General features: G+C 42.2%; 1 protein-coding gene across 1 annotated transcript in view; it reads right to left on the bottom strand.

Annotated features, from left to right (window-relative positions):
• Nucleotides 1-11221, bottom strand: part of CYYR1 (cysteine and tyrosine rich 1) — a 29619-nt gene continuing 18398 nt past the window's right edge. The window contains exons 2-3 of the mRNA XM_064703300.1: nt 5476-5633; nt 1-1572 (exon numbers count right to left, since the gene is read on the bottom strand). Of these exons, the coding sequence (XP_064559370.1) occupies nt 1439-1572; nt 5476-5593 (252 nt within the window). The 5' untranslated portion in view covers nt 5594-5633 and the 3' untranslated portion in view covers nt 1-1438. The remainder of the gene's footprint in view (nt 1573-5475; nt 5634-11221) is intronic.

Raw genomic sequence — 11221 nt, 5'->3', positions numbered from 1 at the left:
TTCTTTTTTGCAAGTTGCTTTTTTATTTGTTGCTACATCAATACACTTGAAAAGAAGAGAAAGGCTACACTGGAAAACATTTAAATGCATTCTGATCACTGTGAACCAGCAGTAACCTGCAGCTGATGCCACAGCTGTAACATTCTCAAACTGCTCAGACACCCAACTCAAACCGAGAGCATTCAGCACTTTTGAATTCTTGAAGAGACCCACTCTTTGTGGTTTGCATATAAATCTGAGAAAAATAATAATCTTAACACTGAAAGATGATGCTTTAGGTAATGGAATATGATATTCTGAAGTCAAATAGCTGCTGCAGAATTACAGTTACCTGCATAAGTACATGGAATATTTTACATCATGAAGATCTGGACTGCATATAGTGGAGAATAAGTACATTTGAACAATATGCATGGCAAATGTAAAAATATTACTTGATGACCTGCAGTTTTAAATTGCCCAAGACACATTCAAAAGTAATCTCAGTCTCCACTCTCATATCTTTGCTATGTCTGGAATATCCTCATTACTGGCAAATAAAATTTTAAACCCCTGGCTTTATGCAATTTGTGATGTCAAATCTATGACATTTTAATATTTGTTTTGTATTTTTTTCTCCCATTTGTGAGTTCTGCTGATTCAGTATTTTTATACAAAAATCAAAATATCATTTGCTGGTATAAAAGGCATTTTAGCATATTTTCAATGTATAGAGGTTTTAAGTCCAGGTAAAAATAGATCAGCTATAAATTAGTGTATTTCACATACAAAAATTATCCTTATGTTAACATCTCAGTTCATAAACTAGTCACAAACTGCTTAAAAAGAGGCACTTAAAAAAATCTGCACTTGGCCAAAACTGATACCCATAAATTTTTAATTACTAGAAAACTCTACCAGCCCTTCTTCTTGTAACATGGTTATCAGACCAACAGGCACAGTGATCACTTGGTATTATCAGCTGGAAGTAGAAAACAGTTTCAATCTTTCTTGTTGCTTATTCCCCTCGTTTCAAGGAAAGGCACAGTGGTTACCTCAAGGCAACAGTTGATGCTTTCCTCCAGAATAAGCCCCACACTCTCTTGTGCTTTTGAAACAGTTTGTTGAACTGTTTGCACCATTTGCACATTCCTATGTGGGAAAAGCCCCACTCCTGCTGCAGGTGAAGCTAAGAACTGGTGTTAAGCACTCTCATCTGACACTAACTTTTAGGCACTGTTTCTTTGGTCATATGTTGTTTAATCAGGAAACATGCTGGTCCACAGTGGACAGTATTTTCATTCATCCTGAGCATTGGCAACCTTTCCAGTTCTATTGCAACACCTGGCCACATGTGTTGATGCAGAACCCAATCCTATTTGTCCCTGAGCCAACAGCATTGTCCCAGCAGTGCTGGCTGTTTCAAGAGGCAGTCAATATCCATGTGAAGCCATGTTAATCATTTCCCTGAATAGCCAGGGTATGGAGGGGGTGGAGGATACTGTATCACAGTCTGTGGGGCTGCAGTATAACGTGGAGGTAGGTCAGCTGGGTGCTCCATCTCATGTTCATAACTGTATGGTGGTGGAGCCACTGAAATGGGAGAAAAAAGAACACAGTTAAAAAACTGTTTTTCAGATGCAGCCTTCAAGTATTTTCTTGCTGATTTCAGACTTGCATGCAACTGATATAAAACCTCCTGGCAATTCATTCATTTTTTTTTTTCAGGCTGCCATTATACAGTCAATTTGTATCAAAGTGAGTCATTGTTTATTGCCCTTTACTTCCCTCCTTAGCTGTGTGCCTACCAACAGGCTGTGCCAGTAACAGTGTCTGAGTGCCTGTATGGCAGATGATACCAGGAAAATGTGGTAGAGCTAAACATTTTTTGGGGGGGAAAGGCTGACTTTATCAGATCCACTCCCTTCCACCTCCTTCAGCAGCAACAGGGATTTATGTCAAAATGAAGCAGTCAGGGTTCTTGATCTCCACAGACACCTCAAACTCCCTCTGGATCTCCAGGTGCCAAACCATGGCAAACACAGCAGCACCACACTTACCAAGGCAAGACATCTTAGCATGGCTTGGGCTGAGAAAGAACAAAGCTTTCACCTTGCTCACACCAATGGGGACATCTGAGGAGAGCCCAGCCTTCATAAACTGGATTAGGCATTTAGGAGGCAACAAAAATTCTCAGAAGTAGCTGCAAACCTGTTCTCAATTACTTCTAATAACATTAAAGAAAAAGGATTCATTCACTGACAAAAAAGACAGTGAATGCTGCAGAATGATAGCAGGTAAGAACTAAAGGCTCTGTGTCAGCATCCAAATAGAATATTCTCTACAAATTTTAAGGTCCAGAGTCTGCTCATTTCTCCGTTTATGTCACCACAGATGCTCTCCTGTCCCCTCCATAGATGTCTCAGGCAGACTGGCAATAAGACAGTACTAGCAAAGAGTGGAAACAGAAACCATGGATGTTTGTGATGGGGGAAGAGATTCAAATCCCACTGTGCCATGAAAAGCATGCTCTGCCCTCTTGAACACTGCACTGCTGCTGTGGCTGAGGCAGAAACAAGAGCATCCTCACACTTGCTGTTCCTGTCCAAAGCAGGTAATGGCAGGGGCAGTGTTGGTCACAAGCCATGCAGCCAAACCAGGTCAGTCATTATTCCAGAAGTGTTCATGACAGCAGGGAACACAGAAAACATTTCCAAGCTTCCCCATCCTCCAAAACCTGCTGCTGAGAGGAAGGGCTGCTCAGACTGATGCTTCAACTAGAGGCCTTGAGGTGTAGACTCAAACTGCCTAGAGACTGAGAGGTAAGAGTGTGTCATTGCCAGAGCAGAACTGGGGAAGAAAAGGTTACAGCCCTGGAATTTTCATTTTGCTGTTGTTTTTACAGCTTGCAGCAACTATTTGTTTTTGAAGTAGCTCTTCAACAATTCATGGTTGAGAATATTGCCATTTCCTTTCATACTCATCTCTGTACACAAAATAATGTTGAAATTATAAGGATGATCACAGATGCTTTCAATCTAACTGGAAACGAATACTGTGAGGGAGAAAACAGACATTAGAGATGGTATAACAAAGGAATACATAGAAAGTATTGCATAGCTTGTTGATAAGTATATATAATGCACCTCAGGTTCTCTGCAACCTTTGCAAAAGGAGGGAATATAAAAGTAGGGATCTCTAGGAGTGAGATGACAACACTTCATGCATGGAACCTCTGTGTTTTATTACAATGAACTCCCAAAGTTATCCCAAGGCAATTGCTCCTAAATCTGTAATTAACAATGTCACTGAATTGCATAACCACCATTATGCTGCATCCAGGCTCTGCTTTTCTCTTCAACAATGTGGCCATTTTCATATGGTAGATGTGGAATTGAGGCAAATATGCCTTGCAGACCCCAGCTGGCTTGGTGCCACCTCCTTTGGCTCTCCTAGAGTGGTGCAAGTTGACAAGTGTGGTGCAGTGGGTGACTCTACACCAAGCTGGCTCATACACAGCCGTATGTACCAGCTCACACTCACTCTGGACACAACTGCACTGCCCCAGAGGCACGAGGGGTCCCTACTGTCCCCTGGGACGCTGCAGACCCTGTGACACCTCTGCCTTAGACCTTGTGCATTCCTGCTGCTGCCTGCACCTCAAGAAAGTTACATCACAACAGTTCTAACTCACGGAGAAGCTTGCACTGAGCAGGTTGAACACTCAGCTAACTTTGACTAAGGCACAAACAGGTACCTCAGCACCATGTCCCCACCTGGGGCTGGGGGAAGAGGGTAGAACTAGGTGATCTCTAAGGTCCACCCCAACCCAGTGCATTCTATGATTTTATAACCCTTGTTCAAATTTCTATTCCAAATTCCAGTTCAGGCATGATGCCAGATAGATAGAGATTGAGCACTGCACCCTAGCCAGCAGTCCCTCCTGCTGGGACATGCAGTACAGAAGACCCTGCAGAGATGTCCATGTCCTTTTGTAGAAACCAGCTGAGATCCTGCAGCACCCAGCAGTGCTTGTGAGCTTTGGGCAAAAACCAGTCAGCTCAGGTTGCATTAGACTCCACATCAACACTCAAAGCCTAAGCTCCACAGACCTTATTGTGCAGGTTTTCCCCCTTCTGTGATATGCCTGGCCTCCATTATATTGGACAATGCAAAGGAGCGAGCTGCACATGAACAAGAACAAATACAAAAACCAGAACACTAAAGATGAACAACTGATCTACTCCCCCTCTGGCATGGGAAGATGTTTTGTCCTGTAAAGTGCAGCACTGCCCTGAGCAAGGACTTGACACACTGCTGCAGGCACTATGAGCCACCCACCTGCGAAGTGTGTCCCCTGGCCAGATCTCCTTAGCCCACCCAGCAGCTGAACAAGCCCTCCCAGACAGAGCTGTGCTGCCAGACTCTGCATGCTGAGCTACCCTGCCTTTCTCTGCAGGAGCTGTGCTCTTCCCCTCCAGACTGAGAAGAGCCTCCTGCTGTAGTCACATTCCCCATTTACTTTGTGTCAGAGACTGAAATAGTTCATGCCTCAAACACTGATATATAAAAGAGTTTTGCCCATTATAACAAAAACTGTATAAAACAAGCTCTAACCAAAGAAGCCTCCCTGAAGATACCAGACTGAAACTTTAGACTGGAAGCTAAATCACCTAGATAAGATGCTATTGTTCAATCACCTCAGGCCTAGGGAAAAACAAAGAAGGCTGAGGGAATGTATCCACAAGAAAGCCAAACCCAGCAGAGATTCTTCCCTGGCTGAGTTTGGGGTGAGGGAGACCACAGCAGCCAAGTTTCCTCTCCCCAAAACGAGGAGAGGCAGGAGTTTTTGGGTGTAACCTCTGGTCAGAGGCAGTGAACACCCATCCTCCCTTACACAAACCAGCCCAGCAGTGGAACCCCCAACCCCACAGGTGACATCCATGGGACATTCACGTGAGAGGCAGCTGAGGGAGTGCCATAATCCATCAAAGGCCCCCTGAAGTGCCCCCCCCACAGTCATTCCTGAAGCCTGGCACCACAGGACAGCACATGATGCAATGAACCCAGAGTCTGTTGTAAGGGACAATGGCAAACTCCCCCCTGCCCCAGGGAGGTTTTCCTACCTGGCCTGAGCCATATAATCCCATTGTATTCTATACTTTTCAGGGGGACCATCACCACCAAGAAGACCAGCTGGAGAGGATCGATGGAACTCGCTGGGATCCATGGAGTGGCGATATTTTCCTTATTCTGTCTCTATCAGCTACCTTTCTGTCCCCCCACCTATTTTCTATTTCTTTCTTTCTCTCTCATGTCAGACCAAACCCATACTATTGTCACTGGCATATGGTCTCGTTTGCATCTTAATTTGGGCAGAGGCATTTCTAAGAATTCTAATAACCTGATCATGAGTGTGGAGCTGTAACTCTCCAAGGATAACACTCCTGCCATGACCACGGGCACTCTGGCAGGGCTGTCCCTTTGGTTCCTCACCTGGGTACGTGTTGATGGTGTTGACGTGTGTTGCTCGGATGACCCCGACTCGAGTCTCACGGGTGCTTTTCACGCACATGCAGATACAGATGGCAATCCCAGCAAGCACTCCCATCATAAATACTATGCCAAAAACAATTCCAGCTATCGCTGTGCCTCTGCAAGGGGAATGCAGACATGCAGTCAGACTCAGACAAATAATGTTTACAAAGCAAAATTATTTTCTCAAGAGCAGCCTCTATGTGGGAAAAACTGCATTTTAATTACTGAAAAGGCCTCAAATCTTGATCCAACAAAAGGCATGATCCATCAAGGCATGTGAATATGAAAAATGAAAGACATCTGAAAAGAAAATGAGAAATTCTTTCAAAGTCACCTTTGCAATTGTGTCAGATCACTCTGCTGATTTATTATATATTAAATCCTCCTGTTTTAGGACCATCTAAATTTATCTACTTTTACTTACATTATGAGGAATAATTCCTTCCTTTTCCCCTCATCATGTAAGATCTCTTTTTTTCTGAAAGGCATTGGTGTGGGGTTGTGAGGTCCCCAGGATGAGGTGAGAGATGGGAATTTGACTCCATGTTCTCAGAAGGCTGCTTCATTATTTTATGATATTATATTAAAAGAAATGATACACTAAAACTATGCTAAAGAAAGAGAAAGGAGACATCAGAAAGCTAGAAAAGAATGATAATGAGAGCTCGTGACTGACTCCTCAGAGTCTGACACAGCTGATGGTGATTGGCCATTAATTAAAAACAATTCACATGGAACCAATCAAATATGCACCTGTTGGTAAACAACCTCCAGACCACATTTCAAAGCAATCAGATAATTATTATTTACATTTCTTTTCTAAGGCTTCTCAGGAGAAAAATTCTGGCAAAGGGATTTTTCAGAAAATATCATGGTGACATATTGGTATGATTTTCTTTTGAAAAGAAAGATCAAGTTATCCCCAGCAATATATTTCAGAAGCATCCATGTGCATGATATACTTTCACAGAATATTGTCATTGTTTTATTCTAGGTCAAAAAGTCCTCCTGCTGTGCTTCTGAGCCCACAGATTAAGGATAGCATCCTCTTCTCAAAGATGAGCAGCATAAAGCAAAGCAACACCACCATTTCATACATTTGCTGCTTCAGTTAGCACACATATCTGAGGCTTATACAATTTCTTTTAAAATGAGCCAGAGGAAAGAATTTAACTCAGCTCCTGAAATAATGAATCAGAATTTCCTTGAAATTTTAATGTAGAGAAAGGAAAGAAAGCTTTATTGTACTCACACATTGGAGAAAAACCTTGGAAAACCTCAAAAAAAAAAAAAAAAAAGAACCTCACTAAGACACACTGAAGAGCTTCCAATAGTACTGAGAGAAAAATCAGGCGTTTTGATGAACCCTATTTCACTCAGGTTAGTTGCCAGCTACAGGCAGTTAAGCATGTTATATGAAAGATGCTATTTAAAGCCTACCCTTTCATGGAAAAAGCCCAGTGACTTGACAGAAATATTCTTACTTTGTGCCTCTCTTCATCTTTCAGCAAAGACTCCAAATTGCAACCTTGCTGGCAACCTTTCTACTGAATATTTTAATCAATCCAAATTGATAGTTTGTCAGCATGAACAAGCCTCACTAGGAATTATTGCAATGTAGAGAATACAACAGGCACTGCAATACCACAAATATTAAGAGGAGTCTAAACCAAAGTTTAGATTCCCCACAGAAGCATGGGAAGAACATAGCAGGCCTGTTTTTCAAAATGCTGATTGTCTGCTTGCTTCAAAAAACTCAGCAAGAGTCAGGATGGACTCAATACTTGAAAATGAGATCTTCTATTTGGGAATCTAAATATGAATTTTAGAGCTTGTTTTTAGGCCCCAGCTATTCAGGAACTTGGCCATGACTTGCAGTACAATCACTTAATTGTACAGCATAAGTAAACACAGAACATATGGTGTTGTAATAAATACACTGCCAGAGAGCTAAATTGTTTTCTGCTGCTCTGTAGCAATGAATGAAGAGTGTGCAGGGAGAACAAATCTGGTAATGTTTTGCAGAATATATGAAGCCCTAATTAACAGAAGCCTAACTCATGACAGCAAACACCTGGCTGTAAAACCAGTAGCGCAAAATGCCCAGGAGATCAAGTGCTTTGCATTAACCACCATGAGTAACTGAGAAACACACTTAGAATAACTGGCATCTAAGAAAAAAGAAGTCTTTTCCTTTCAGAGATGCTCTTGGAAGAAAATCAAGGCAATAATATCACTGCCTTGAGGGAAAATGTCATAGGAGGCAATAGTTTGATTCAGAAGATGCTTTAAAATTTGACTCTCTTCATTCCAGAAGATTCTCTAATAATATCACAATTAAAAAGCTATGGTACCCCTTTTACAAACAAGTGATTCACTACTGCTTTTGCTGCATTCACTTGGTGGATGAAGCACTGTGAGTTGCATCAGAGTTGCAGGGAACTCCCTTATGCAGAAATAATCCCTCTCCCAGCTGGATTCCCAGCAGCAGAACCAGCCACTTCACTGACCACTGCCCTCCAGTCCTGCCCTGCTCTGTTCATGGTCCACTGCTGCCCAGCTCCCACATGCCTGGTACACTCTGCCTGGCTGATCTGCTAAACCCCAGAAACCACAACAGCTCCTTGTGCTTCCAACCAGCTGCACCCTGAGGAAAACTCAACCTCCATCCTAGAAGCATGTAACACACAGCACATGTTACCTTCTCAGTGCTAAATTAAAATTCCTGCGTTAATAAAGCACATTGTATAACACAGTTTAAATAGTTTGCCTTCACTGTTTTCAAAGGCAAAGGCATCCCATTTACTCCAGAAGTGTTCAACCAGATTCCATATTCTTTATGTGCTGAGAAATGGGTTGCACTCTTCATTGGCATGACACAGCTGTAGAAAGCCCCTCTGCATTTACTTCCACCTGACACTCAACAAGGACTGAGGTTCACAGTTGGAAAAGGCCTCTGAGCCTAAGCACAACTATACTGATCGAGAGGACTTAAGGGGATTTACTCTTCCAAATGTACATAACAGAATACATGTAGCTCCATACCACAGCTAATGGTGAGTCAGAATGCAAACTCACTCTGACTCACAGACCTGCCCTTAAAGCCCCTCACAACGGCCCCAGTGGAACCAGGAGCTCATTGCCTCCACTTATCAGGCTGCATCTTCTCAGCATCAAATCCTGGCAGGACAGTGGTCATGTAGCAGCTTTTCTGGGCACACAGCACAAAAGAAACGTTTGTTCTTTTTGTGAAAAGCCTATGATAGAATATATGTGTTGGAAAATCCCAGCTTTACAGAGACAGGGCAATGGAGAAGCATTTTAAAAGATTTTATTCCAATATCAGTCTCGTTGAAGGGTGGGATATAAGAGATGTAAAACTCAATGCTATTCTATCAGAAGCCAACCTAATTCCTGCTTACAATACCTTATAAATAATTTTCAGCCTATTAGCCTTTGCCACACAATGCCGCTAATATTTCTATCACCAATCACCTATTATTTTACCCCATGTGGTATTGCTACAACACATCTTTCACAGTTCTAATTCTCCAGAATATCTGGTCTTTTTGCAAGGCCATCATTTGAAACTTGCTTCTAGTTCAAGCTCTCTCTTAACAATGTCATCTCTATTCCATGGCCTTTGTAAGTCAGCACACCTTACCTCAGAGTTTGCATACAAATGTACAAAAAATGTACAAAACCTACAAAAGCTTTGTGAGCTTTCAGCCAGGTTTTGAGAATCCTTTACAACTCCATTTCTCACATATATGAAGAAAAATAAGCATGTCTTTTTTCTGATATGTTAAAGTTTCTCTTTGCCCTGCTACAGAATTTTTGAAAATAAATATCCTATAAGCAAATACACCTTTTTATTAAAGCCTGCTTGCTTTGTCTCTCTTTCTCTCATTGATATTTTAGACTTCTGTATAGAGACACAGAGGAATACAGTGGGATTTAGAGCTGTTCAAGGGCAAGTGCCCAAGGGAAAAGTGACACTGTTTGCAAAGCAAGACTAAAGCAAAAGAAGACTTGGAAACTACACAGCAGAATCACAGAGCAACTAAGATTTTTTTTTTTAAAAAGGAAACATTTTGAAATGGAACAGTTTGAAGGAAAACATTATGCAAAGTCCTAACAGGGGAGGTACAACTTACACTGAAGAAGACTTCAAGCATCAGCTCTTTATTGTTCTTCAGTACAATCTTTTATACCCTTCATCCTACATGTATTACACCTGTGTGCCCCCTGTACCCTTTTGTGGTTGGTCAGTGCACCTTGGCACTCCATGTCTCGTTACCTGCAATACTGTTCACCTGTCCTACACAGCTGTAGCCCCACTCCCCATTTCCATAAACTGTGTGCCTACCAAGTTCTTCACAGAAACAAAGCCAATGAAGAGGAGAAGACTGCCACAGAAAAATAATACATGGGAAAGTAAAGACTGAGAGGGGAAAAGTAATTTTAAAGCTGTAGAAATGTCAAGAGACACTGTCAAGATAAAAATCGGCTATTTAAAGAAGCAGCTTTTCTCCTGTTTTTAGCAACATCCCACTGGAAAGAATATAAATCTCATTCCCAGCTTAACATTTCTGGCCCAGACAGATTGGTTAATTTTTTACAGTATCACTTGATGGATTTCTTTTCTGCAAACCTGTCCAGTCTTGACCTAAGCTCAGGTAAATTTTAGGACCCACAGCCTCAAGTGGCAAAGAATTTCCTGACTTAATGGAAAAGAGTCATATGGTCACAGAATGATTTATGTTGGAAGGGACCTCAAACACCACCTAGTTCCAACCTCCCTGCCATTGGTAGAGATGTCTTTTACCAGACCAGGTAGCTCCAAGCCCATCCAAGCTGGCCTTGAACACCTCCAGGGATAGGACTTCTCTGGACAACTTATTCTATTACTTTGCCATCTTCTCAGTAAAGAATTTTTCCTTAGCATCTAATTCAAACTTCCTTCTGTCAGTTTAAAACCATTATGTGTCTGACAAACTGTTCCCTCTGTGACTATTCTTAATTAAATACCCAATAGTTTTCTCTGGGGATCCCAGCCCTCAGCTCATCACATACCAGCTACCCCTTCCTTCTGCACTGCATGTGATTTTACAGACATTTAGAATCATGCCTGCCAGCCAACTCTTCCCCTGCAGAAACCTGGTCCCTCTTGGCTGCTCTGCCTACAGGGGCTGCTTCATGCCTTGAAGCCCTGGCCACTCCTCACTGCATTTTTTCTCAACCTCTTCTGCTGTTTCCTGAGAGCATGGTATTAGATTTGTCTTTCTTGACTGTCAAACAGTCAGGAAATAAGGTTTTTTGGCACTATTTACCATAGTACCAAGTCTCATTTCTGAGAGTAATGTCAGTCCAGAGCCCACCAAGTCCTCTGGGAGCTTGGGCTGCTTCCCCCTGGATGCAGCATGGAGTGTTTATGGATTTTCTGCCTCAGTGCCTGGGCTCCTGTCCTTTGCTGCATGACACAGGCTCAAGCACAGGGGAGCTTGAGCCACCAGTTTTGCCAAAGCCCAGCTCACTTTATAATACTGCATCAATTTAGAAATTCTCATTGCAGAAGGCACAGTGCTCTGCACCAGAGATGCATTTATACTGGCATAAAGGTATTTTCATCCCATAACTGCTAATGTTAGCAATTTTACAACAATTTGACCAAGTATGGCATGTTGTTAGAAATATGTGAGGG

Source organism: Zonotrichia leucophrys, chromosome 1 (assembly GCF_028769735.1).
Source record: "Zonotrichia leucophrys gambelii isolate GWCS_2022_RI chromosome 1, RI_Zleu_2.0, whole genome shotgun sequence".
NCBI classification, from domain to species: Eukaryota; Metazoa; Chordata; class Aves; order Passeriformes; family Passerellidae; genus Zonotrichia; species Zonotrichia leucophrys.
The sequence above is the reverse complement of the archived record's forward strand: the minus strand, read 5'-3'. Positions and strand labels throughout refer to the sequence as shown.